Here is a 27,905-nt window from a genome sequence, read left to right as displayed (position 1 = left end):
TCAGCCCTCCCCGCCCCCCCCCCACTCCCCCGTACTTCCTCCACGACCACCCTCCTAGCCCTGGGAACTGTGAGAAGCCAGGAACAAGGACCTCATGCCATTTTTCTGTGGTCTCCCCAGCCCCCATCCCAGGGGCTGCAGACAGGAGGTGCTGGGCCCCCAACCTCCACCCCTTGCCTGGGGCTCACTCCTGTGAAGCTGTGGCTCCTCTCATTTCCAGGAGGGCCTGCCAGCACAGATTAGAGCAATTAGAGAAAAGGCATTGGAGGGCAAGGCAGGAGCCACCCGGCACCTCATTACCAGCCAGGAAGGCACGCTCTCCCAGATCACAGGTCGCAGATTCCCAGGCGGGAAGGGGCGGGAGAAGGGTGGGCGGCTTCCATTCCAGATTCGCTTGTTTTTGTTTAAACCTGCTCTCTGCTGTTTGCAGTGGCTTTCACAGCCACACTCTCAAGAGAGACAGGCAGGACAGAAATGATTCAGCCCCATTTTAGAGAAGGGGAAACTGAGGCCCAGGGCACTGGGGGAGGACAGTTGCAGAAGGCCCAGTCCACCTGTCCTGGTCTTCCTGGCTGAAGAGCAGCCCCGGTCCCCAGGAGAGGCCGCCACTGACCTTTGAACCTGTTCTCTGCCCCTCTCCTCTCTCTGGAAGGAATCAGCAAAGGGCTGAGGCACAGGGCAGGTCCGGGATCAGGCCACAGGCATGCTGTCTGGGCTCGTGGTGGGCTCAGCATCGGCAAGTGGGCCACCTAGACCTTCACCAAATCTCAGGATTAATTGATGGCAGCTGTCCCCAACTGGTCCTGTTTTGTTAAACCTGGTAAAGAGATGTCCTGTGTGTTTTCCCCCCCTGGCAGGGAGGAGAGAGGTTTTGCTTAGAATCTGAGTTCAGAGGGTTCATTTTCATGCCCCCTTATCCCATAAGGCCTTTCTCAGCCTCTTCTGTCCCCCCAGCAGCACCCCGGGCACACTAACCTTCCAGACAGACTCACCTGGCCCTGGCCCTGGCCTGAGCGAGAAGCCAGCGGTGGGGCCAGAGTGCCCCCTAGTGGTGATGGCCTGCACTGCCCACTGAGACTCCAACCTGGAGTCTAGGCAGCCACCCCTAGAAGTGCCTGGCAGGGCAAGGGAACAGGAAGGCCCGAGGAGTTCATCAGGCCCCGGAGAAGCTGGGGATGGCTCCATGCCTGTTCCAGCAGCAGGGGCAGAGGAGGCTGCTGGGGGCAGGTGGACACCCAGGATGGCCTCGCAAGTGGGCAGCGGAGGATGCCCAGCATCTAGCATGGCCCCTCCGAGGAGCTCAGGAAATGTGTGATGAATGGAGGAATGAGTTAATGAATGAAGAAATGAATTCCGTTTCCTAATTGGTAATGTGAGTATCACCAGTAATATACAAGGGAGTATTTAGATAATAATAATGAACTTATTTTAGGAATTATACAGTTATTTTTGATGTGTGTATGACATAATATATCTGGCCCATCAAACCCATGATTTTAAAACAATGTCTGTAGGCAAAAAGGGTCAATGTAAAGAAAAACATCAGGTGAATAACGGCGGTGTCTCGGGACCTGGCATAGAGGGGTTCCCTAGATACTAGTGAATGAAGGGGTGAAGGGAGGGCCAGGCCGATGATGGGGGAGCTTTCCAGAGCAGTGGGCTCCAGCCGTGGCTGTACAGTGGAACCGCCTGGAGCGGTTTCAAAACGATCTCCGGGCAGGTATGCCTCTCGGAACCTGGGGAGGCTGAGGGGGCGCTGGTGTGTGGGGGCAGCTCCGGAGGGGAAAGCCACGGCACCCCGCTGTGGGGTTCCGTGTAAGGACCGCCTGGCTTCGCTGCCATTTGAGATGGTGAAACTGTCGTCATTGGGGGAAGCGAGCATTGTTGGGCGGCCTGGGCTTCCTGAGCTGCGGGAGAGGTTGGACCAGACGGACTCGGAGGTATCATGCAAGGAAGGTGAACCAGCTTCTAAAGCGACCCACGGCGTAGAGTTAATGTGTATTTACTCTGGTTTTCACACACTGGTTATTTCTCATTTCTTCACCCTGCACATCTCGCTTCATTCGGCATATGTGTTTAGTATCGGTTACTATCAATATGACATCACTTTCTGTGCAGGACACATAGTGTTTGCTGCCTTGAGTTTATTTCCAAGTTAGTGCTTCATTTAGGGGAATTAAAAATTCCCCTTCTTAAAAACTGTGACCAGTTCATGAAGAAAATATATTAGCCCTGGCCAGGTTGCTCAGTGGTTAGAGCGTCGGCTCTAACCGAAGTGTCACAGGTTTGATTCCTGGTCAAGGGCACATACCTTGGTTGCAGGTTTGTTTCCCAACCCCCTTCTGGAGGCAACTAGTTAATGTGTCTCTCCCACATCAGTGTTTCTCTCTCCCCCTCCTCTCTCTCTTCCACTCTCTTTCTAAAGATCAATTGAAAAAATATCCTCGGGTGAGGATTAAAAAAAAAGAACATACAAGGAGGCATGGATCAGACTGTCGAGCCTCAGAGGGAGGGTAGAGAAGGGTGGGGATAAAGGGGAGAGATCAACCAAAGGACTTGTGTGCATGCATATGAGCCTAACCAGTGGTTAAGGACAACAGGGGGGTGGGGGCATGTGTGGGGAGGGGTGTGGGATGGGAATGGGGGAATGAGGACAAATATGTGATACCTTAATCAATAAATAATTTTTTTAAAAAAAAGAACATATATTAATATAACATTGGTAATGTGGCTATAATCTATTCATCTGTTTTCATTGGACTCTAATTCACTCAACAATTTTGAGTTACTTTTGTTTATTAGAAGTTGAAGGAGTGAATGTTTGGTGCAGGCCTTGCAAAGGGTGCTGTCTGCTTCTGAATCACATAGCCGTGAACATGCAGGTTGAGTTAATATTTGACGTGTGAGTTGTTCCATTATCTTGTTAGATCTGCTGATAAGAGCAAGGAATTTTCAGTCATGAATTTTCATGGCTGTACCTCTGGGCAAGAATTGATAAAAATAAATTTTGTACTATTTGGAAAGATGAACATACAAATCGAGATTGACCCTGATTTTTAATATCAGTTTAATGGTATTCAAGTAGCAATTTTTTAAACATATTTTTTAAAACATAAAACGTGAATGGATTGTTCATAGCACAGGGTCAAAATTAGTTCTGTTGATGGCAAGTTACCCGATATTAATTCCAACTTATGAACAAATGCAATTAAGTTGCAAATCCCTTAACAGAATACAGTGTTAGGCCAATGTCTTAATCCGTTGTTGGGAAATGTCAGAGTAGCCTCCCCGAGGAGGAAGAAATCGTTGGCACGATGCTGAAAACATACATGTTAGTTTTAAAGCTGTGCCTGGCTCTCCTGGGTGGCTACGGGGAATATAAATCGGTCCATCCACTCTCAAGGGCATTGGAGCATCTGCCTACATGACAAATACACCATCTCTTTCACCCACCAACCCTACTGCTCCAAGTGTACCCTCCGATAGACTCACAGTGCACGGAGTGACCTGGACGAGAAAACCTGTGGAATGATTTGAAAGCACATGTTTGGAAACAACCTTCATACCCGTCAATAGGAGACTGGCTAATAAATAACTATATAACTATTCTTTGAAATACTACATGGCTGCACTAACGAATGACAACTCATCAACAACAACAAAACAAGCCAATTAAAAACTGCGCAAAGGACTGGAACAGACGTTTCTCCAAAGATTTTCAAATGCCAATAAGCACTAGGAAATATGCTCAAAAATCACTAATCATTAGGGACATGCAAATCAAAACCACAATGAGATACCGCCTCACACCGAGTTAGATGACTATTATTTAAAAAAACACACACACAGAGAAAATAACAAGTGTTGGCGAGGATGTGGAGAAATTGGGATTCTTGTGCGTGACTGGTGTGGACGTAAAATGGTGCAGCTGGTGTGGAAAATGGTATGCCAGTTCCTAAAAAAAAACCACACATTTAAACATGAAATTACCATATGACCCAGCAATTCTACTCCTGGGTACATTCGCAACAGAATTGAAAGCAGGGATGCGAGCAGATACTTGTGCACCTGAGTTCATAGCAACATTGTTCACAAAAGACAGAAGCGACCCAAGTGTTCGTGGGCGGATAAATGCAAAAACAAAACGTGGCAGACACCTGCAACGGAATAGTATGCAGCCGTGGGAGGAAGGGAGTTCTGACACATGGTAAAACAGGGATGGGCCTTGAAAACATCGTGCTTAAACAGTATGAGAAAGTTTTGGTGGTGTTTGCACATCATGAATATAACCAATGCCACTGAAGGGTACGCTTAAAAAATTGGTTAAAATGGGAATTTTTATATAATATATTTTAAACACCATTTTTAAAATTTGTAATGTATTGTTTATAGGGGGGGTTGCCGGGAGCCTAGATCCCCTCTGTTTGCATGTAGGCAGGTGTTGGTTAATGGTTTCCAATGACGTGATGCTGCCCGACTCCTAGGCCGGGTTCTCAGAGGCCATCCAGCGACTACCTAGCTCTTTTGGCGGGGTGCCCTGAGCCAACATAGGAAGCCCAGCTGCCCTGCAATCTCACAGAGATAGGGAACGAGGCCAACAAGGCGTCAGACACACGCGGGAGCCTGTGCATGCTCCCAGCCCCACCATGGGCCGCCCCACCTGTCTGGGGAGCCCTGCCCAAATCACACATTTGTGAGCAAAATAAGTGGTGTTGCTGCTTTAAGCCACTGAGTCTTTGGGGATAGTTTGTTATGCAACAATGGCTAAACGGAACAGTAAGCACATGACTTATTTATTTCCACTTAATTTGAAAATAATCAGATACAAATAAAACCGCTTTGGACTTCATAAATGCCTCTTGCAAACCAACTGGCAAAGTGGGTGGTTTCACTCTCGTGGTCTGTATCCTGCCTCTATGAAGCCACTAAAGGTGCAAAGATGCTTCCACCGAATACTGAGTGAGCTGGGTGGAGGTGGCCCGTGGGCTGGAGAGCCGGGAACGTAGGTCTGTCTGGAGGGCTGTTCGCCCAGAAGGGAAGGACATGGGTTGGCGAGAGAAAGATCGCTGGAGCTACCCAGCATGGTTTCCCACCCAGCGGGGCCAAGTGAGAGGCAAACCTGGCAGGCAGGTCCTTGGAATAAAATCTAGCCGGTGGGGAGTTGTGTGGGGGATTTGTATGCCACACGAGAGGGGGTTTCAGGAGGCTTGAGAGGAAGTTACCTGGTCAGAGCTAGAGGATTTCGGAGCAGCCTACTAGGGGCTGAAGGGTTATGAGTTAAGCTCAGGACAATTTGCAAACAAACCCGCCATGTGTGGTCGCCTTCCCGTGTATGTTCCCCATCACTTGGTCACTCACTGCAACTCCTGCTCATCTGTCTCCTGGGGGTTGTGTCTCCCTGTATGAGTCAGGGTAGGCTAAGCCCTGTAGCAAACACCCCCGAACCCATGGGCTCAACTCAACACAAGTTTGGTTCTGGGTTTTCTAACAGTTCTTTGCAGTTTTGGTGCACAGACGGCCACCAAGAGAAAAGATTGGGAGGAGATTCTGGAACCTGGGCTCCTCCCATCTCCAGGCTCCACCCACCTCTAACCTCGGTCCCCTCCATCCAAACAATGATAAGGACAGAGAGAGATCATGTCGAGTGTGGGGGGAGGGAGGTTATGAGCCAGGTCTGCATGTGGGGTGCATCCAGCAGCCAGAGCTTCGTCCCATGACCACCCTTCCTGCAAGGGAGGCTGGACATGTAGTCTGGCTGGGGGGCCAGCAGGAAGAGGAAGAGCCACCGCTGCCCTGCTCCCCAGTGCAAGATGCCTAGCACCGGGCCTGGCACAGGGGTGGAGTCTGTGAGTGAATGAATGGTGCTGGGGCTGGGGCTAGGGCTGGGGCTGGGTCCTGGGCACTGGGCTGAGGGGCCCTTTATGTATAATGCCTGGGAGGGGGGCCCGGATAGATGTAATCATCCCCATTTGTTAGATTAGGAAACTGAGGCTCTGAGAGCCAAGGCCACATAGCTAGTCAGGGCCCGGTCTCAAACCCTGAAGCTTCCCCCGCCAAACGTCTGTTCTCTCCACGCCCCTGGCTGCCTCTCCACTACCCACACTCGCTACCTCGAGTCTCATTATTATGAAGGCAGCTCTCCCTTCTAACAATCCACGAACCGTGTCTGACAAGCTGTGGGTTCCTTAGGCTGGCGGCTGCATCTCGCTCATCCCTACATGCCCCTCGTCCACCAGCACAGCCCTTGGACACAGCAGGTGCTCAAACCGTTTTTGGAGGATTAATTTGTTCACAAAGATTCAGGCTTCATACTTTGCTGCATGCGCAGTATGGGGTTGCTTACAACGAATAAAAGAAATGGAGGGGATATTTATGCTGTCCCCTCCTGGGCAGTTAGAGCTGTCTCCCACAGCAGGACCAGTGCCCGCCCTGAGACTCACTCCTGAAGCTCAGACGAGGGCTGTGGCACATGGGGGCCACGGCCACAGGTGTCCACCTAGCTCCTGTCAGTTAGACCAGGAGCCCCCGCCACATGCACAGGTAGAATGCCCTTGCCCCAGCTAGTCCCAGGAAGCATAGACAGAGGCCGCCATGGACGATCTGTCCGTGGTGCTGAATTCCCTTTAACCCCATCTTGCTCCAACCTAGCAACTAGAGCCCCTTGGGGAACCAGGTAAAAATACAGCGTCCCTGGCCCTTCCTTTGGAGATTTGGGTTCTGAAGGTCTAGAGCTTAGGGGCCCTGGAATATGTTTTTATCAAGCACCTGTGAGTCTTGGTTCTGGCCCGAGGCGGACTCCCTCACCTACATAGTCAGTCGTTGTGAAGTGCCAGATCCTATGAGGTATAGAGATGCCTCAGATATGGTCTCTACTCTATGGGGAATTTACAAAATCATTCAGGACATGTAGGGAGGGGAGGAGGGCGAGTCCTCCGTGTTTTATGTGGACACTGGGCCAGGTACCCCCTTCAACTCACCCTGCAAGGTAAGTAGAGGCATGAAAACAGTCACATTCCTAACCATAGCATTTGTGTCTTTCCTTAGGGTCTCCCCAGCCCTCTCTGCAAGGCAGCATGGGATGCATTCTGCTCCTTCTCACCCCCTCATGGACCAAGCCCCAGATCCAACATCACTTCCCACATCAAGTCTTCTTGGCCGCTGCTGCCCCGCAGACCGCCCCCCCCGCCCCGATTTCAGTCCTCCCTCCTTGTGCCCCATGGTTGCATGTTATCAATGACATGCTATGCTGTCCCAACTGGGATTTGAGCTCCCTGCTGAGGGTAGGGCTTGCATCTGAGTCCCCTGTGTAGCCTCTGGTGCAGGGACATCCCCCCACCCCACCCCAAGGTGAGCAGTGAATCCTTATTGGATGGCTGGCTGGGGGACGTGGTAAGTGAGTGGAGGAATGTGTCCAATGACTGTGCCCAAGGAAAGTGCTGCTGGTTACAAAGCAACTGGGACAAGTGCTCAGAACCAAAAGAAGTCAGAGTGGCCTGGGGGGGGTGGGGGTGAAACTAGGCAACCAGCCAAATGCAAATCAGGCAGGGGTCAAGGTCAGCCTCTCCTTTCTCTGGGCGTTTGGGAAGAACAGGAAGTGGAGACCAGGCAGCTGTTTCTGATGAAAATAGATGCTCTCCGGGCTTGAATGTGGGGCATGGAGGAGGGGGCAGGGGAGAGAGAAAGGGACGCGGGAGAGGCTCCCCGCAAAACGGAACATCCACAGGCCCCCTTTACCTAAGTTTGCTGCTGATTACGGCAGTTTCCAAGCACACACCAACGTAAAAAGGATAACATAATGAACCCCGTGCGCCCATCACCAGCTTCAACAACCATCCCCATGTTGCCATTCTCATTTCATTCTCCCCTCGAGCACCTTGTTAAAAAATTCCAGGTGTTTTATCATTTTACTTATAAATACTTCCAAATGGGTCTCTCATATGTTACTACATCAAGAAAAACCTCCATATTGTCATCACACCTAATAAAATTAACTATTTCTGAATCCCAGTCGAATAAAGTCCATGTTCAAATAGTCTCATTTTCCTAAAAAAAAAAATAAAAATGTCTTTTCAAGACCATTTCATTCAACCAGGACCTAAACAAGGTCCATGTACTGTATTTTCTTGTCATGCCTCAATCTCTCACCTCTCCCTTAGTCCCTCTCCTCCTTTTTTATGCCCTTTCACTTGTTGAAGAAACGAGGTCCTTTGCCCTCACTGTTGGCTGGTGGATTGCACCCTCATGGGGTCACTTGGCATGTTCCACTGCTCCCCCCATTTCCAGAAAATGGGTATTTCGATCCGGAGAGCTGCTCTGTGGAGGGTCAATTATTCTGATAAGCAGACTTCCCGGGTGGTGCTGTGCCCTCCCTATTGCATCTCCCAGGAGCACTTAAAGTCAGATGTTCCCTTTTGGGGTTGTACTAAGAATGACCAGTGTCACCAGCCTGATCTCCCCATTATGGAGCTCCCTGCCGCCTTTCCCCCAGGGATTTCAGCACCTTTCGCGGTACCTGAAAGCACTCGCAGACCTGGAAGAGATCTGAGAAACCCTCTCACTCGTTTTTCTACTCGTCCCACAGGATTTGTGGAGCATCCACCCTATGCCAGGCAGCGAGCTGCAGGGAACAGAACCAACACGCTTCCTGGGATCGCGGAGCCCCCAGTCAGAAGCGAGCAGACAACCAACACGTGAGCAAGCAGACGCACCAGAGACACGTCTGTGAGGGTTAGAGCTCTGCAGAGCGCCACCGTACAGTGAGGAGGCCACTGTGTCATGGCGGCCAGGGAGAGCCTCCCTAGGAGAGGACACGGGAGCCCGATCCAGCCACGCAGAGATGGGGGTGCACTCCAGGGAGAGAGCCTGGGCCCCCACCAGGAGAAACGGGGGTGGGGGCAGTGTGCCAGGCCTGTGCAGTGGGGAAACCAGCAAGGAGGCTTCTGTGCAGGTGGGACTGACAATGGCTGGGACCTGGGTGGCGGAGTGGAGAGGGAGGCCAGTCTAGCACCCCTCTCACCCCCTTTTACAGCCTAGAACGCTGAGCTCAGAGAGGGCAGGGAGGTGGTTCTTCTTAAGACGCTATCTGCACCAGGAGCTTCCTGTGCAGCCTACAGAGACCACACCGCCCGCTGTGTGCAAGTCATGGTGCGTGTGTTACAGGGGAGACCAGCGGGCAGGGGAGCCGCCTGCCCAGGGGTGTGGACCAGAGGTGGAGCCTGGTCGGGAGAGGCTTCTGACCTCCAGAGCTGCCCCACACTGCGATGACCTCGGAAGGGCCAGGGCGCCTCAAGTCTTGGCTCTGGCAACCATAAGCCTGTGACTAGACTAAGGCCTTCTCCCTCTCTGTGCCTGTTACCTAACCTGCAAAATGGGAGTGATATTTGCCCCAGGGGCACAGCAAGGCAAGATGGGGTAGTTCAACCTTGTCCCCACTCCCAGCCCCTGCCCATGGGCCCACGAGGGCCACCTCAGCACAGAGTACAGGCGGCTGCATGCTCTCCCATCCAGACACACACAGGGTTAAACCCAGCCTCCGTCCTCCATCCCAATTCTGGTCCTTGCTGACTCTGCTCCCCCTCCCACAGCTATTTTGGGACAATGGAGGCAGCAGATGGCCTGTTCCCTCCCCTCGACCCTCAGAATTTGGGAACAGCCCGCAAGTCTTACGCGGCTTCTAAAAGCAGGGCGGCAGGCAGCCTTCCACGTGCGGCGGGGAGCGGACCGCGGACCGGACCACCAGACCGCGGCTCTGGAGCACACACCACCCCCACCGGCTGCAGGGCCGGGCCGCTCCTCCTGACTCACATCCCACAGACGCAGTCCAGCGGGGGAGAAGGCTTGGAAGAGCCCAGCCCTCTGGCTCAGCATCTGACCTGCTGTGTGACCCCAAGCGCACAGTGGTCCCTCGCTGGGGCTCAGGCTCCCCCCTGGAAAACAGGGCTGAGGCTCTGGGGCTCAGTGGTCCCAGACAGAACAGCAGCAGGGACCAGTCCTTCAAGGGCTGGAGGGTGTGTCCACAGGAGCCCCACCCCCAGGCCCTCTCCTCCTCCTCCCCTCCTCCCCCAGCCCAGAGCCCCACTGTGACCCTGACTCCCCACTGTGACCCTGACTCCCCACATCCCTGGGCGTGATGCGGTGGGGAGAAGAGACCTCCCATCCCTTACCCTCCCCAGCTGCACCACCGGCCAAAATTTCCCACAACCACTTCATTCATTCATCCAAGCTCTTTGGGCACTTGCATTTATTCAGCTCCCACCTTGGCTGTCACCCCCTCTTTATCCGACACCAGAGGCTGAATCCTTCAGCTCCGAGTCTCCACTCTACCTTCCCTGATTCCCTGGTCTCCCCCAGCCCAGGCCTGAGGGCAGAGAAAAGGAGGAGTAGCTCCCGCATACCAGCACCTCATGGCACACACATATTCACACACGTGTACATGTACACACATGTGACAGGGGCACAAACACATACGTACACCACACACAAGTCTTGGCACGGACATGTGTAGAAGAGTACATGCCACACACACACCTTGTCACACCATGACTCACACACGCTAACAGCAGTCCCCGTTCTCTGAGCCAGGCACATGCTCTGTGCCAGGCCCTACACCACATCGTCCCACCCAGACATCAACCCGGGTGAAAGGTATCCTCTTTCTCATCTATTAGAACAGGAACATCTGGGCAAACAGGCCAGAGAGACCTAGTGGGTTCCCCAAGGCGACACAGCGAGGGCCGAGCAAGGATGGATAGCTCGGGACCCAAATCAACACCACTGTGACAGGCAGATCAAAGACCCGGCCCCACCAGGAACATTTCAACTGCGTGTAACAAAAAACTGGGCCAAGCCGAAACCGGTTTGGCTCAGTGGATAGAGCGTCGGCCTGGGGACTGAAGGGTCCCAGGTTCGATTCCGGTCAAGGGCATGTACCTTGGTTGCAGGCACATCCCCAGTAGGGGGTGTGCAGGAGGCAGCTGATCGATGTTTCTCTCTCATCGATGTTTCTAACTCTCTATCCCTCGCCCTTCCTCTCTGTAAAAAAATCAATAAAATATATTTAAAAAAAAAAAAACTGGGCCAAGAGAGACGTGAACAAACAGGGGTTTAATTTCTAACAGAACCAGGGGCTGCCCAGAGCCAGACATCTCACCCACATTCACAGCAGGAGGAGGGCGTGCGGGGCTGCAACACTCCCCCCGGTGCCTCCCCCTTGGCTTTGCTCAGTTCACACGGAGGGGCAGAGCTCTGACTGTAGCAGAGCTGGGCTCATGGAAGCGCCAACAGCACGGGGAGCTGAGAGAGGGAGCAAAAGGCTCTTCAAGCTTGGCTGGGACCCCAGATGATCCATCATCAGATCCGGGCAGGCTGATCCTCCAAACAAAACCGGGGTCTGTTAGCAAGGGGTGGGAGCAAGGAGCTGGAGACTTGCAGCACCAACAGCACCTGCCACAGACCTTGCACCGGCCACCTTGCCTCCGGGGCGCCCAGTGGTGCGGATCAGGCCCAGGGATCCAGGAGTGAGTGGCGGGCCCAGGGCTTGACCCCTGGGAGTGACTGAGAGACCAGAGCTGGGGCTGGGGCCACACCCCACCCAGAAGCCTGTGTAATTTTGTTGAGGTTTAAGACTCCTGAGCCCCAGGCCAGCTCAACGGCCCCGGCCCTGTTCAATGCAGCCATCCAGGGCCCGTGGGAGCCCAGCCCCTGGGGCCTCTCTGACATCACCCGGTTCCCGGGCCAGCCAACCCACCTCTCCGGAGCCTGGGATGCCCTCACCACCAGTCACCATCCAATCCTGGGCTTGCCCACCTCTCGGAAGCCCTGCCAGGGACTACCCTCCCCAGGGCACTGGCCGCAGGCCCTCAGGGCCGCCTTGGGAGGCGAGGGACAGCCAGAGGCCTCAGCTCAACCGCCGCCCAGCAGTTCAGGGTTCATCGGGCCACCAGCTGTGGGCACCAGGGAGTATCAGGGTAGAGGAGACAATGCAGGGAGCGGAACCTACGGAGAGACCAGAAACGGACAAGCGTCACCCCACTCCGACCCTTACCCCGTGGGCTCCTAGGGTTTGGAGTGGGGTTTCCCCCCTCGGCACTATTCCCATTTGGGACTGCGAATTCTTCATTGTGGGGCTGTCCCGTCCGTTGTAGGATGTTTAGCTGCATCCCCTGGACTCTGCCCACTGGATGTCGTGAGCATCTCCCTACGTCGTAGCATTCCAACATGTCTCCAGACATCGCCAGATGTCCTCAGGGGCAAACGGCCCCCGGCTGGGAACCGCTGCCTGAGGGACACCTCCGAGGCCAGGGCAGCCAGAGGAGGCCTCCTCCGCGGAGCCGGGACGTCTAACCCTGCATATCCCGGTCCCTGTCGGCTCCAGCCCCATTAGGCAGAAACCCGTGGACACTGGAATCTTCGGGCTTAGAGAACTTGACAGCAATTATTAAACCTCCTGGCGGTGTAGCCACAGTTTGCACACCTCCACTGATGGGGAGCTCGCCCCATTAGAAGGAACCCCCTGGCCCTCAGCCCTAGGAATAGTTATGTCTTACGCCCCCCACCAGACAGCTGTGCAGAACTTCAGGGCCAGGAGGCCTGGTCCCCCCATGGGTTACATACTTCAGATAAATCCAAAGTCCAGACCCAAGGCCTTGCGGGGAGAAGAATTGGCACCACCCTCCTCTCTCGTCCCACATTCGTCCCACTGTCTTCCTCTACCTCCTAGAGCAGGTCTCGTCCCTCCTGCCACCGTGTGCCACAGGCTGTGCTCTGAGCTGCTCCACAGCAGTCAGGGGCTGAGCTGAGCAGCCCCAATCAATCTAGGGCCAGTTTAGGGGCAGAACCGGAAGGTGCCCGGGTGACATCTTAGCCCCCATTCCAACCGTCTACCCACAGAAAAGAGCCACCGAAGGGAATGAAGGAAACAAAGAGCCGACAAAGATCAACTAACTCCCCATCGGCGCCTGCAGGTCCCCCATGGGAGCAGGTCCTTGCTCAGCGAAGACATTTCCATATTCCAGGGGACTGGGGCTGGGAGAGCCTCCAGATCCACAGCACCCAGCCTCCTGGGGTTACAAAATGGGGAGATTATGGCCCAGAGAGGGCAAGGCACTTGCCCAAGATCACACAGCAAGCCAGTGGTGGAGCAGGGACTAACATCATGCCCTTCACTCCCCTCTCTGTGCTGTCAGCCCAAGGGCCTCTCTCACGCCCCTCCCTCCTGGCTCGCCCACCTTTGGGTGCCTGGGCTCAGCCCCCATTCCTCCCATTCGACAGTTTCAGCCCCAGACCCACCTGGAGGGGTCCTCCTCGGGGGAGAACGGGCCCTGCAGCTTAATGACGTTGAGCTTCCCCTCAAAGACGCCGTAGCTGAGGGTGACCTGGGCAGGGAGAAGAAGCAGAGAAGAAGGGGGAGGGTTGAGGGGTGTTCCACTGGGGACCCCACAAGGGGGCAGAATTGGGGGGAAGCAGGAAGGCACACAAGGCATTTTGAGGGCACAGAGAGCCTGCCTCTGCGCCTGAAACCCCATTAGCGGAGGGTGCGTCACTGAAGAGGCCCCCCCTTGCCCCCCGCCGCCCAGCACTCTAAGTGTGAAGCGCACCTTCTGGCCCAAATCCCATCGCAGCCCCAACAGTCCAGCTTACTAGGAGGCTGCAACGATTCCCTCGTCTACAGGTCGGGAAACTGAGGCCCAAGAGGGAAGGCACCTTCCCAGTGTGCTGTGTGCCTGGGTGGAGGTTCCCGAGGCTCACTGTGAGGCCCTAGCAGATCCCCCTCCACACCCAGGGCCTCAGGTTCTCCGCAGCAGCAGGGGCTTGGGACAACGACCCCAGCCCGAGGTTGTCAAGGCCAGTGGCCATCGACTGTCCGCGTAGGGGCCTCCCAACCAGGGCTCCAAGCCCCCTCTGCCACGTACTAACGTGGCCATGGTTAGTTCCGCTCTCCGGGCCTCAGTTTCTCCATCTGTGGAATGGAAATGTTAGTACCACCCGCATGTGCATGTTGTGAGAAACCAGGGAGTTAAAGAAGATAAGGCCCCAGTGTGGCGCCCGGCACAGCGAGTGCTCTGGAAACCCCGTTAGGGTGCCCTGGTTCTGGTTGCCTCAAATCTGGCCCCCTTTCCTGGCTTCAGGCCCTGAGGTCCTAATGGGACCAACCCCACACCCAGTTCCAGGCCTAGTGACCTACACTATTAACTCTGGGCGCTGACAGGAGACGCGTCACATGACCCAAGCGGGCCGTCTGACCAGTGAGCGCAGCCTTGGGATCTGGCGGAAGGAGGCACTCCCCTCCTCCGGGGCTGCCAACGGGCCAGCAAAGGGGCGAGTCTGCCTGAGAACCGGGCCAGCGTGGGGGAAGGCAGGTGAACAGGGGACAGACTCCTAGAGCCAGTCCCAGCCAGTCCCAGCCAGTCAAGCCAAGCCCGCAGCTTCGCAGGTGCGCGGGCCCGTAACTGTCCCGTTGTTTATCCAGTCCCCGTTGCTTTGCTATCACTTGTGCCGAAAGGGCTCTGCCTCGCACTGTTGGGCAGAAGATCCCAGGGGCTCTCCAGCCAGGACCACCTACAGGGCTGGAACCTCTGAGCTGGAGAAGAGCACCCGCAAGGCAGAGCCAGTGGGACCTCAGTAGTCATTACCCCTCCCCGAGCCTGACTTCATGCTTCGGCGTCCTCACCGAAGACCGGTCCTTCCCAGTAACACCTGGGTTAGAAGGAAACGCAGCGAGCAGTGGACAGGTAAGCTCTGGCGAAGAAAGGGACTCTGACAAAGGGCACAGCTGGAAGGGCAGGCTGGTCCCTTCGGAGGGACGTGGGGAGGATGGCAGACTGAAGAAAGGAGAGAGGGACAGGAGGGAGCGGGTTGGGAGCAAGGCTATCTGAACCCAAGGACAAGCTTCGTCTCATCTGTGCAGGTCCTTCCGGCTGGCACTTGGGGACCAGTTCAGGAACCAATCACATCACAACCCTTGAGGTCTGAAGGTGGAGAGTCACTGGATGCCCTTAAGGGGTCCTCTGCCACCCTGGGCCTCAGTTTCCCTGTCAATAGGGGAGAGCCCCAAACATGAGCACCTCCCCCACGGCCACGTGCCCTGAGGCGCTCACCTGCTCCGGGAGCTGGGCAGCCCCCAGCAGCTGCAGGGTCTCCAGGTGCGAGTGGAAGAGGGGGCTGGGCTGCAGGTGGCCCCCCAGCTTGCACTCGATTATGTAGCCCACGGTGCAGTCGTCAGGAAGCCGGATGAGCGCAGACGTGTCCACGAAGCGGGGGCCGCTGAGGGGTAGAGCCGTGCTGTGGCCACTGGCCTAGACCCTCAACACCTGGAGCCCTCCCTGCCTCCCAGAAGGCTCTCCTGGGACCAGCTGGCACAGCAGAGCTCAGCTCTAGCTACGGCCTCCTGCATACTGTGTGGCCTGGGCTGTCGCTGAAGACCTTCCTGCTGCCAAGTCCCCGCGCACACACCAAGCGCCACCTGCTCTCAGCAACCCCCACCCTCCCCCACCCACCTGGGGGTCTCCACTTACCTGGCCCATGGGGCCATCTTCAAAGCCAGTTTTCGGTTGATGCAGAAGCCAGCACCCCCAGTGGCAAACCAGAACTGGACCAGCCTCTAGGGGGAGAGGAGGGGAGTGAGCCTGGAGTGAGGGGGTTGGGGGTAAGGGCAACAGCCAGGCCACCCCTCACCACCATCTAGCATGGCTCCAAAGCTTTTTAATTCACACTTCACTGAGTCTTGCTACAGCCTTACATTATTATACCCTTTTTATAGATAAGAAAACTGAGGCCCAAAGTCACATAGCTAATCAAGGGTCTAACCCAGTGGTGGGCAAACTCATTAGTCAACAGAGCCAAATATCAACAGTACGATTGAAATTTCTTTTGAGAGCCAAATTTTTTAAACTTAAACTTCTTCTAACGCCACTTCTTCAAAATAGACTCGTCCAGGTGGTGGTATTTTGTGGAAGAGCCACATTCAAGGGGCCAAAGAGCTGCATGTGGCTTGCGAGCCGCAGTTTGCCGACCACGGGTCTAACCAATTCGACCAGTTAATTGGTTGGGTTCCAGGTAAAAAGGGCAGGTGTGCTATCTGTGTGTCCTGCACACCTTCCCCCCTTCCCCAGAGAAATGTCTCCACCTTACCCCATGTGGTGTGAGAGGGGCTACCAAACACAGCACCTGCTCCCCTAGGCCACAGAGGTGGGCAGGAATGACCACAGGGCCACACCTCTTGACCAGGTGATTGGCTCAGCAACAGGCACATCACTTAACAGCCAACCAATCAGAATCCTTTCCTGAGCTTTCTATGCAACTGTGAGGAAGAGATGTTTTCACCAGGCTCGCAAGCTATAATCCCGATGCCACCTACATGGGGGCACATACACTGGCTGCTCTTGCCATTTCCACAAAAGGAGAGACTGAGACCTCTCACTGAGTAAAGAGAACCGGCAGGCCTGTGAGCCCCTGAGGCCAGAAACCCCTTGACATCTCAACCTCAGGAACCAATCACATCTCTTTGGGATTTACACCACTTTCCGCCCCTGCCCAGCATCACCGAGGCCTCTTCTAGCTCCTCTGCGAGGCCCCGTGAATTCACCCTGGAATTTCTCTAAGGCTTTTGAAAAACACTGGACCCTCTGAGCTGTACCATCCCTTGGTCAAGCAAATTCTCCCTAAGGTTACCTCCTCCCATGTACACAGTTGTTGCTTCATTGATGCATGTTGCATTGGGTTGCATCTCCCATGATGCAGCAGTGAGAAGAAGCCTCCGCAGGGAGTTGGGGAGCCCGATACTGGGTTCCCTGCTTCCCCCACTTTAAGAAAGTCACTGCCCCTCTCTGGGCCTGATTTGTCACCTGTGAGCGCAACGCTGGCTCTAAGTTCTAAAATCCGATGGTCCCCCTGGCCCGGAGCACCCTCCTGAAAACCTCTATGAGCTGACTTCTGGAAACACTGCCCTCCTAGAGGGAGGTCAGGGCTCAACAAGACAGGATGAATGGCTTCTTAAGGACCTAACACACAAGAGGTGCCCAATAAATGCTTGTTTAATGCACTGATGAGAATTACAGTAGCACCAGCAGTAACAATGCAACCACCGCACCCTGAGCTCTGGCTGTGCCGAGGGCTATGCCGCAGATGAGGTGTCCAAGGTGCACAGAAGTGAAGTCACTTGCCTGAGGTCCCAGAGCTGGGACTCACCCCAAGCCAGAGATCTTGCCCTTTTTTCTATCCCACACGGGCTGGTCCCAGGCTCTGAACAGGCTAGGAGACTTTGGGGCAGAGTCCTGGCATCCCACTGGTAGGCTGTGTGCCAAGGAGGGCATTCGTGCACGTTGTTGGGGACTGGGCCTGGGTGTGCCCAGCAGCGTGCTGATCCCACTCAGAGATGAAGGCTGAGTTGGGTACCGATTGCTAACACTTACTAGTGTCTATTACATACCAGATCCCATTCCAAGCACTTGGATAGATGCCACTTAATTCCCTCTTTTTTTTTTTTTTTTTTTTGCTCTCAACCACCCTATGAGGAAGAAACTATTACCGCCCGTTTCACAGATGAGAAAACTGAGGCCCAGAGAGGTAAGGAGACTTCAATCAAGGTCCTGAAGCCAAGAGGTGGCAGGGCTGGTGTGTGAACCCAGGGAGTCTGGCTCCAGAGCAGAGCTCTCCACCTCTGAGGTCAGGGGTGAGGGGGTGTGGGAGCCTGGGGGATCTCAGCTCACCTGAAATCGACTCACACACACACCCTGGGGCCCCGGAGGATTTAATTAGGACTCAGAGGCTGATTAGCTGCTGATAATTAAGGTTTTGTGTTTCTTGCTCTCTTGGTTTCCGTAATGAGGCAGATGGTGACCGAGGGAGGAGACAGCCCCGTGCGGGCCCAGCGCCCGCTGCGGACACTGCCTCCGGAGAAGCAGCAACTGGCCTTTTCCTGGGGCCGAGGGAGCCCTGGAGGCCCGGGCCCCCCACACTGAACCCCCGGTGGCATCCTGGGGGCAGGTGGGAACGCATGCAACATATCTGACCTAAAAAATCCTCTGCTCATCTGAAAGTCAAACTTAACAGGTATCTGGTTTTGTTTATTTGTCTTCTAAACCTGGCAACCTTCATCAGTGTCCACCCCGGCCTGGAGCGGAAGCTGGCGCTGGGGGCCCTGTTATGTCGGGGGTCAACTCTCCAGGCGCAGGTTAGTGAAGTCTGAAGGGAGGGGGTCCCCTAGGGGAGGGGCACGTTCAGGGGCTGAGGCCTGGGCGGTTAGCCAGCCGGCCCGGCAGTATTCGCATTTTAACAACCTGTACAACCACAGGACGCACCAGGTGGCTAGGAGCCCAGCTCATCCCCGCGCTCGCTGTGTGACCAGGACCAGCCACTGCTCCCCCGTGACCAAGGCCGGACCGTGTGACAGTCCCTCTGCCTTCCTGGCATGATCTCAGTCTCCCCATTCCACAGAGGGTCAGAGGTAAAGCCACCAGCTCGACACACAGCGAGACCCAGAAGACCCACCGCCTCGTCCGCAGCCCCACCCCAAACCCCACGGCCCAGGTGGCCAGGGCCCGAAGATGCCAGGGAGGGGCCGACCGTGCGATTGTGGGGCTGCGGCTCCGAAGCATGGATGGGCCGGTTCAGGCTGGGCCGGCCTATGTAGACATCCAGCATCTGTGGAAAGGCCTTTAGCAGCTTCAGCAGCGCCCTTGCATTGACATAATTGTCATCATCCACATGGCAGAACCACCTGTGGGGATGGGAGGGGGACAATGAGCTTGGAGGGGGCTTCCCAAGGGCTGCCAGCTGCTGTGCCCCATAATCTATAATAATAAAAGCATGATAGGCAAATCGACCGAACGGCCAGACAGCGGAACAACCATCCGGACGACCATGCTATGACACCCACTGGCGCCAGGCCAGCCAAGGCGGGTGCGATGTGACTGGTTGGGGGCCCAGCCATCGCCCCATGATCACCCCAAAGAGGGAGGCCATCGACCAGCAGGCTGCGGCGGGTGGGCGGGGCCTCCCTCTGCGGGGGCAATCCATCATGGAGCCCTGGCCGGGTGGGCAAGGCCTACCTCTTTGGGTGGTGGATCACGGAGCCCTGCGATTGATCGCCCCAAAGAGGGAGGCCCAGGCTACCCTGCAGTGGAACTGCTGTGGGTGGGCGGGGCCTCCCTCTGTGGGCAATTGATCTCAGGGCTCCTGGACTGTGAGAGGGCACAGGCCGGGCTGAGGGACACCACCATTCCCCCTACCCTACACACACACCCTGTGCACAAATTTTGTGCACCGGACCTCTAGTCAATCAATAAAGAGTTACAAGGTGGGGGTGGCTCTGTGCCAGGCAGCATCTGTGTAAGCTCTTGAAGAAGGTGTGCCCATTTAACCAGTGGGGACTAAGACTCAGAAAGGTTAAGACACTTGCCCCAGGTCACACAGCCAGTGAATGGCAGGATTTGAACCTAGACAGTCTGCCCAGAGACCGACCACAGGAGGCCTTACACGACGAATTTCACAGGACCCAGACGATGTCACCGTTTTGGCGCCACACCCCGTTCAGGAAGTGGCCTCAGGCGAAGCTTACACCTGCCCTCAGAGACCCAGATGCACTCACCTCAGTCCACTGGCCAAGAAGGCATCCAACTCAGCAGCCATCTTGCAGGACAGGGCTGGGTGGCTGTGCTCCGCAGAGCAGTTGGTGACCACTAGGTGGGGCCCTGGAGAAGGGAGGACAAGTGTGAGGCCCCTGCCCGCCTCCTCCCCACAGCTCTGCACACAGGCTCTGTGACAGGGCAGAGCAAGGCCAGTCCACCACTCCCATTTCACACAGGGGGAAACTGAGGCCAGGGAGGGCTGACCTGCCCAGGACCCCACAGCTGATGGACTTGTCCAGCACAGCCCCTCCCACACCCACACCCATTTCCAGGGAAGAAGCTTGCTCTGCTCTGGGGCAAAGGGGAATCCCCACATGCCAAGAGTAGGCAGCCCTGTTTCCCGGGGACTCCCAGGCCAGGGGACAGCCTCCCCCCAGGCCAGGCCGTTACCCAGTCTCTCCTGGAGGCCTTCATCCCGGCTGTCAGTGAAGACAAACGTCTAGGAAGAAGAAAGAGGAGTCAGGATGGGCTCAGCCAAGGGTCGTGGGAGGCGGGGAGGGGTGCCTGCAGCCCGATGGTCCCCCGTCCAGGTAGACACACACAGCAGACCTCTCCACTCCTTCAGGGAGGGGCACACCCCTAGCCCTGTCACACTCTCCCTTCGGACAACCTGACTTTCTCAGCTACACCCCCATGCAACACACACACACAACTGTGGGGGCTAAAAAAAATAGTAATACTTTTCCTCCCACCTTCTAAGTTCTTCTAGCTGGGCGAATAATCAAACTATCAGAGAGGGAATCATAGGAGAAAATCAGAGTTTTAATACGTGTGCATGGGGAATCCACAGAAGCATAAACGTTCCAAATAGAGTGGGGCAACATTGGGTATAGAAGACATTTTGGATAAAGGAGAAAAGGGGGAGGAATTAGATTTCAGAAGTGAGAACGGGCCATTTACAGGTCGTTAAGGAAGAGCAGAACACACCTGGCAGGGAAATTCTGCAGCTCAACAAGGAGACACAGGAGGTGCCTGGCTAGCTGTGAAGGTGACGATTCTTAAGGTGATTGATTGAGCCAGGCTCCCATCGGAAGGCAGGCAGGAGAGGGGGTGGGGCAAAGCCCCTCTGGGTCTGTTTCTCCATAAACAGCTTCACATCCAGGTCCCAAAGAGCAGCCACAGGGTGACACAGCTTTGGTTCCCTCCACAGCCACCTTTTGTAGACACACAACTTCCCTGAGTGCACCAACCCATGCGTCTCACTCACTCGGCCCCCTCACAGACCAGCACCCACAGGGACCCTGTCAGTCACACACAAAACACAACAGAGACCCACCTGGCTCCTTCCCAGTCACATATACACAACCCTAAACACTGTCAGGAGGCAGACTGTGTGAAAAGACCCCCAAGCTGGGCTACGGCATCCCTTAGGGAGCAGCCGCAGCTTTCACGGCCACGCAAAACCCCTGTGCGAGCGTGGGGCCCCACGCATCTCAGAAATCCTGCATCCTGCCCCCATGCCGCTCTCCCAGGTGGACAGCCCCCCACCAGGGGCTTTCACACTCCTGGTTCCTGACTAAACATGGAGACAGGTGTTCCGTCTGTCCCCCTCACAGATGGCAAATCTGAGCCGAAGTGACGGACCAAGGCTGTGGCAGTTGGCAAGTGGAGCCGGGATCAAACCCACAGGCCCGGGCCCACTCCCTTACTCTCAAATCCCGGCCACCCGGGGAAGGCACCCAGACCCAGAGCCTCGACACTGAGCTCGAGCTCCCCAGATCTGTACTTTCTCCTGGTCTCCCCATCATTCTGAGATCAACACCTTGGGGTCACTATGCCTCCTCTCTTTCTCTCACCCTCCCCCCTAATCCAGTCTGTCAGCTTAACCTTTAACCTTTAAATGGCCCAAAATGTAACTTCTCCCCACCGGCCTCACAGCCCAGGCCTCACTGTGGTCCAGCCCACCCTCCCTCGTCACCTCCTGCCTGCTTTCCGCAGTCACCTTTCCCCCGGGCTCCCTGCTCCGTCCTGCCCCCAACCCCATGTCTGTTTTCAACACAACCCCCGAGGGAGCCAGTAAATCAGCCAGGCCGTTCCCCCCTGCTCCCTGGCCAACTTTTGCCACCAGATAGTGGAACTCTTCTAGAGTTTGGAGCCCGAGCCAAATGGGCCAGGGAATGTTTGTGGATGGGCAAGTAAGCGGGAATGAATGGGGGGTAGGGGGGAGGGGAAAGGAGGGGTCCCACAGCAGGGCCTGGGGGGTGGGCAGGGCACATGGGAATCCTGAGGGTGGCACAGGGCAGTGGGCAGTGTCCTTTGAGCAAGGGTTGCATTTGATTTGTTTAAAGAGGGGACCCGGACAAAGGCTAAAATCTCGCAGGAAAACAAAGGGGCAGGCAGCCTACTGGGGGGAGGTGGGGGAGGGGGGCTGGAGGGCCATCTGCTCCAGAGGAGGGAAGTGAGGGGCCCGCTGCTACCCACCCCTCCCCCCCAGCCCCGCCCCAGCCCTGGAGGGGACTGTGGGGAAGAGAAAGACTCCTCTGGGGTCACAAAACGCACCTCCCCCAGCCCACCCCTTCTGCCTGGGACAAAGGCCGCGCACGAGCCCCAGCCCGCTGCCACAAAGGCCCACCTGCCACCCGGCGCCCTTAACCAGCTGGGGTGGGCGCCCAGCCCTGGAGTTAACCAGCTCAGGCCAGCTCCCGATGGCAGAGCTGAGAGAGGTGCCAAGACCTTCCTGTCCTGTGCAGATGGGGAAACTGAGGGCTGAAAGCGGGAGGGCCTTGGCCAAGGTCACAGAGAGAGGAGCCAAAGGCTGCAGTGCCGGAGTGGGTCTCCCTGTCCCCCCTCCTCTTCCTCTGTGTGAGCCTCCTTCCTCTTTCACCTCTGCCCAGAAAGACACGATTCGAGACTCCGCCCCTGCACTGGGGGCCAGGGCGGGAGTTCAGCTGAGTGAATTCGTCTCCCACCCCTGCTTCCCCGGGCTCATTTCCTGGCCTGTGAAATGGGACTGTCAATAGCGCCAGCCAGGGACACTCTCCTCTCGCCCCTTCAGTTCTTCTGGCTGGTCCAATCCTTCAAACAGCACATTAACAGGAGAAAATCACATTTTAATGCCTGCACACAGGGAACTCACATAGGATGAAAATTCCCGAAATAGGGAGACTTCTGGACTAAGAAGGGGAGGCAGGCAATTCACAGGTAGATGAGAAGGAGCAAACATTTGCTCAACGGATTCTGGCAGGGCCTCCAGAGATAATGGACACGAAGGGGAATCTGGGGGAAGGGGAATCTAGGAAAGAGCTGTTGGCTTGCGTCCTCCCTGTCGGTCCCACTCAGTCACGCCGAGGTGGCTGTGCTAAGGCTCCTGCCCTGGACCAGCTTTTTCTCTCCCCGTCTCTTTAGGCACGAAAGGCGCGGGTCTGAGCCTCTTCCTGGGTGTGTTTCAGCTCGAAACCCTCTGCATGCCAGGGGGCACATTGTGGGGACACTAGAAGGTGCCACCGACCCCGTAATGGCTCCCACGTGGAGTTGTTGGGAGGGTTAGATTGAGTGATGGCTCTGACTCTCGGTCCCTTAAATGCTGAGCGGGTTCTCCCCCTGGCTGCCGGGGTGGCATCTGGGATTGAATTGGGGACACAGAGGGGTTGGCTGCTTGCCTCTCCTCTGCCGGCCTGGTCCTGCCAGGCCCAGCCACCCCGGCTGGGGGCCCAGGATCCTTTCCTACAGCCCGGTGACCAGGCAGCCGGATCCCGGTCTCCGCAGAGAAGACAGGGCCCTGGCCAAGAGGTGGGGGCTGGTCCCACTGGGCTCTGTCCCCTCAGGCCTTCGGGGTGACACACAGGCAAGTGCTTCCTCCCCGTGGGCCTCAGTTTCCTTGTCCGGGGCAAGGGCACCACCACGGCGATCCAGACAAGACAGGAAGGGGCCGCAGACCACGTGAGGCCACGCTCCCGGGCACACACAGACACAGCGCCATAAACAGGAAGGTCTGCGGGGAGGGCCAGGCGCAGGGACTTCCGCCAGTAGAACTAGAATCTCCCCCAGATGAGAAGCTGTGTGTGTGTTTGGTGGGGAGGAAGGGCCTGGGGTGCTGGGGGCCCGTGGGGAAGTGTTAATCCAAGGTGCTAGGACATCAGGGCCAGGAACTTGGGACAGGGCAGGTGGGGGGGTATCCTCTCCCCAGGGGGCCCTGGCCTCTTCCAGGCATCACCTGCCCCCATCCTTGGTCCCCAGGAGTCCCCAAGCCCCTCCGAAGGCTCAGTCACTTCCTTCCCTGAGCACCCGCCAAAGTGGAGACAGCATGTGCGTGCGTGCGTGTGTGTGTGTGTGTGCGCGCGTGTGTGTGTGCATGTGTAAATATGCCCCCCCACCTCCCCCAGAGATGGTTCCCAACACCCCAAACCACTGACTCTGCTTGAGGAGGGCGATGGTTGAGGGAAAGGGAAGAACCAGAAGGGACTCCGTTTGCAGAGCCGCCTCTGGGGGAAACAGAAGCCACGAGCCTGTCGCCCACATGCGTCTTGTCAGCCTGTCTAGCACCGACACTGGCTCCACACATGTAAGTGCACACGCATGCACGCACACACACACACACAATCCCACATGCTGGGCCGGCCCTACCCCGACCTCTGCCTCAGCCACCACAGTCACAGCACGTCCCCCTCCTTCTCCCTCAGAAGCTGCCCCCACAGGAAATGAGCACGGGGGTCAGGGGCGCTCCCCTGGCACACCCTGGGCACCAGAGTCATGGATGCCTCCCACTCCGCCCTCTCCAGACAGGCCCCACTTAGATGGTCCCCTCCTCAGGGGCTCACCCCTGTTCTCACAGCACCAGGGCCTGCACTGGGGCAGCCTGGCCAGGCTCATGTCAGCCAGGACCCCTTCGAGGCCTCTGCCCCCGCTGCCCAACACCCACCCCTGCCGCCAGTGCCAGGCTGGGACAGGCTGGGCAGGAGTGAAGTCTACACCGGTACAGCCAGGGAATAGAGGATCCCCAGGAGGGACCCAGAAGCCTGGGGCAAGAGCCCAGCCTGGCCCCTAAAAGAGACGGAGCAGTGGGCCTGAGGGGTAGTGTACCCCAGGGCCAAGGAGGGCACAGCCAGGACCGCAGGAGCCCCCGGATCCTGGGAAGAAGGGGGAGTGGGCAGGTGGGTGAGCCGCTTCTCCTCAAGGCTGCCAGGGACCCCAACCCACAGAAAAGCCTTCATGAGTCCCGCAGCCAGGGGCCACTCCGGGGGCCCACAGTCACCGGCGTGTCACCTGTTCCCTGGTCCTGGAGACCCACGTGTCCAGCAGCAGGTCCAGGCGAGAGCGGTGGAAGGCGCGGGTCGTCTTGACTGCGATGTAGACGTCCTGCAGCTGCAGCTCCGGGGGCGGCGGGCTCGGCGGGCTCGGCCCGGGGGTCTCCTGCACGCTCTCCGGGGACTGGCTCAAGTGGTAGCGAAGGGAGAGGAGCCCCATGCACAGGAGGGTGAGGAGGGCTCCTGCCAGGCCCCGGAGGAGCCGGCACTGCATTGGCCCTGGGGCCCCAGACAGCTCGGCCCCCAAATCCCGACGGGACGGGGAGGGGCGGCTGGTCAGGCAGGGGCTCCGGCAAAGTCAAAAGTCTGGCAGGCATCGGGGGCCAGCAAGGAGGGGAGAGCTGGGCACCGGTGCTCGGGCCCCAGAGGCCGAGCCACGGCAGCCCCTCTGCTCTACTCCACCAGCCCTCCACCTGCTCTGGCCACCCGCCCCACCGTAGCCCGCCCGCCCGCTCTGGGGCTCCTGGCCCCGCCCCTCCCTCCAGCGCAGCCCAAGGGGCGGGGCCGGCCCATGGGAGCCCCAGAGGTGGCCGCAAAAGAGGCAGCTGAAGGAACAGCCCCGTTCCTGCCAGCTGCTGCAATGGGGGTGGGGGCAACAACAAGCCCTCCGTGCCAGGGGGGAAGGGAGGGGCGCCCCAGCCTTCCCACTCCCCAGAGACTGCCAGCTGAGCTCATTCAACACCCATTGTTGTATGGTGCCCTGCTCTCCGGCCTCCCAGCTTGTGCCCAAGGTTCCTCCTCCTGCACGCTCTCCCCCATCCCCTGCATCCTCACCCATGTTCCCTCCACCAGGCTGAATTCTGTTTGGATATTAAGGCTCAGCTCAAGGGCTCCCTCCTCCAGGAAGCCTTCCCTGATGCCCCTCCCAACTCCCAGGGCTCCCACAGTGGTTGGCTCAGTTCCTTTGGTCTTCACAACAGACTAGGATTGCTATTCACAGAAGGGTCTAAAATGGCCCGGGCGGTGTGGCTCAGTGGTTGAGCGTCGACTTATGGACCAGGAGGTCATGGTTTGATCCTTGGTCAGGCCATATGCCAGGTTGCAGGCTCGACCCCCCAGTGTGGGGCGTGCAGGAGGCAGCCAATCAATGATTCTCTCTCATCATTGCTGTTTCTATCTCTCCCTCTCCCTTCCTCTCTGAAATTAATAAAAATACTAAAAAAAAACACGATTGGTTTTCCTTTACACTCTCTCCAGTCCTAATGTAGGGCTGGGCCATAGCAGGCCCAGCTCAGCCAGCTCAGTTCACAGCCACGTGGTACTTCCTTATGTGTAATCAACAAATATTTACTATATTTACTGAGCTACTATGTGCCAGGCACTGTCCTAGACACTGTAGATTCGGCGAATAAAAGAAGAAATCTCTGCCCTGATCGTCTCACGAGGAAGACAGGCAATAGATGAGTAAAACATAAAGGCGTGGGACGGTGGAAGTGCTATGGAGAGAACATAGTAGAAAAGGGGTCTGGGAAGTAGCTGGAGAGAAGGCATTGGGGTTTACTTATCATTTATTTTTTTAATATGTTTTTATTGAATTTTAGAAAGGAAGGGAGAGGGAGAGAAACATTGATGTGAGAGAGAAACACTGATTGGCTGCCTCCAGCACGCACCCCAACTGGGGACTGAACCCACAACCTGGGCATGTGCCCGGACTGGAAACTGAACCAGCAACCTGCATAGGGAGGGCATTCAACCAACGGAGCCACATCAGCCAGGGCAGGACCGCAATTTAAATAAAGTGGTCTTGGAAGGCCTCAGGGCGAAGGTGACATTTACGTAAAGACCTAAAGGAAGTGTAAGGGAGTGAGGCAGGGACCCGCCCCCCCCCACCCCCACCACTAAAGCAAAACTCTGGCAGGCATCAGGGACCAGCAAGGAGGGGAGAGCTGGGACGAGGAATTGAACCATGACCTCCTGGTTCACAGGTTGACACTCAATCACTGAGCCACACCAGCAGGGCTGTAACCAACCCTTTTGAATCACCCTACTAAGGGCTAGCCCCACGCCAGGCCCCTTCACAGCTCATCTTCTCAGACCAGCATCACCAGGCTTCCTACCACACGGACCAGGGTTCGAATCCTGACTGTGTAACTCGGGGCAAGTTACTTCACCTCTCTGAACTTCACTTTCATCATTTATAAAATGAGGACAACCTAAGACGGGGTAAAAATTAAAGGATTAGTGGACTCCTTCACCCCTGGAAGGTCACCTAACATGGGACCAGGTTCCTATCTCTTCACCCAGACTCACGGGTCCTTAGACCAAGGACGAGGCACACAGCAAGGAGGGGAGAGGTTCATTTACCCGGATGAGAATGACCCAGTTTCCTCCCCCAAGGAGCCCACAGCCACCCCGAGAGGCCCGCCATCCTGCCACACGGCAGGGGATGCCATGGCCAAGGAGGAGCCCCAGGGCTGAGAGAATCAAGCAGGCTGCATGGAGATGGTGTCTGAGCCAGACCTCAAAGGACACTAAGAATCAGGCAGCCCCGCACCCCTGAACGTCCCAGCCTCACTTCCTACCACTTCCCAGTGGCCAAACTCAACCCATTTTCTGCCTCTGAGCCTCTGTTCTTGAGGTTTTCTCCACCTAGTAACCCACTGGCCCAAAATCTCCCAGGGGCCAGCCCAAGTTCATTACTGTTACCGAGAACACAGTCATAGGAGGACCTAGGACAGCACATAGGCACACAAGCCCAATAAATGCTTCTTGAAGAAAGGAACCTCAAACGCAAGTGGCACCTCCTCCAGCAGGCCTCCCTGGATTTCTCCCAGTGGAGGTGACTGACCTCCCTCCGGAGGAGCTCCCAGGGACCCGACTGCACACTGAAGGCTTGCTCCCAGTCTCCTGGACTCCGCCGCCAGGCCCTTAAACCCAAGACCACGCTCTGCTGGCTTCAGTGTCCCCACCCGAGGGGACACTCCTTTGATGAGCAGACACAAGCAGGGCCAACTGCGGGCTAACTGTGGGGGTGGCCCATCTGTGGGGCCCTTCTCCGGTCACTCGGGGGCGGGTAAGGTGATGCCAGCACAGATGG

At 56.5% G+C, this 27,905-nt stretch overlaps 1 protein-coding gene across 2 annotated transcripts; it reads right to left on the bottom strand.

The window, feature by feature from the left end:
* Window positions 1–11,096: 11,096 nt before the first annotated feature.
* On the bottom strand, window positions 11,097–25,468 carry MFNG (MFNG O-fucosylpeptide 3-beta-N-acetylglucosaminyltransferase). Of its 2 annotated transcripts, none has more exons than XM_079773574.1 (8): window positions 24,828–25,468; window positions 20,016–20,064; window positions 19,586–19,688; window positions 18,487–18,715; window positions 15,513–15,598; window positions 15,096–15,261; window positions 13,288–13,373; window positions 11,097–11,994 (listed from the first exon to the last, which is right to left on the bottom strand). In XM_079773574.1, the coding sequence occupies exons 1-8, from the start codon at window positions 25,080–25,082 to the stop codon at window positions 11,928–11,930; spliced, it is 1,041 nt and encodes a 346-aa protein (XP_079629700.1). In that variant the 5' UTR covers window positions 25,083–25,468; the 3' UTR covers window positions 11,097–11,927. The 2 variants fall into 2 exon arrangements, with proteins under 2 accessions (XP_079629700.1, XP_079629701.1); XM_079773575.1 differs by having other exon boundaries at window positions 18,562–18,715; window positions 24,828–25,456.
* Window positions 25,469–27,905: the final 2,437 nt, after the last annotated feature.

The sequence above is a fragment of the Cnephaeus nilssonii genome (assembly GCF_951640355.1).
Source record: "Cnephaeus nilssonii genome assembly, chromosome: 6".
NCBI classification, from domain to species: Eukaryota; Metazoa; Chordata; class Mammalia; order Chiroptera; family Vespertilionidae; genus Cnephaeus; species Cnephaeus nilssonii.
This window is presented reverse-complemented; position numbering and strand designations above follow the sequence as displayed.

Excerpts from the sequence above, each read along its gene's own strand:
- MFNG (XM_079773574.1), bottom strand. The coding sequence starts at position 25,082 with ATGCAGTGCCGGCTCCTCCGGGGCCTGGCAGGAGCCCTCCTCACCCTC. Across the intron at positions 20,065-24,827 it reads TCTCCAGGACCAGGGAACAG|ACGTTTGTCTTCACTGACAG; the intron begins GTGACACGCCGG and ends TCTTCTTCCTAG. Across the intron at positions 11,995-13,287 it reads CCCGAGGAGGACCCCTCCAG|GTTCCGCTCCCTGCATTGTC; the intron begins GTGGGTCTGGGG and ends GTCTCTCCGTAG.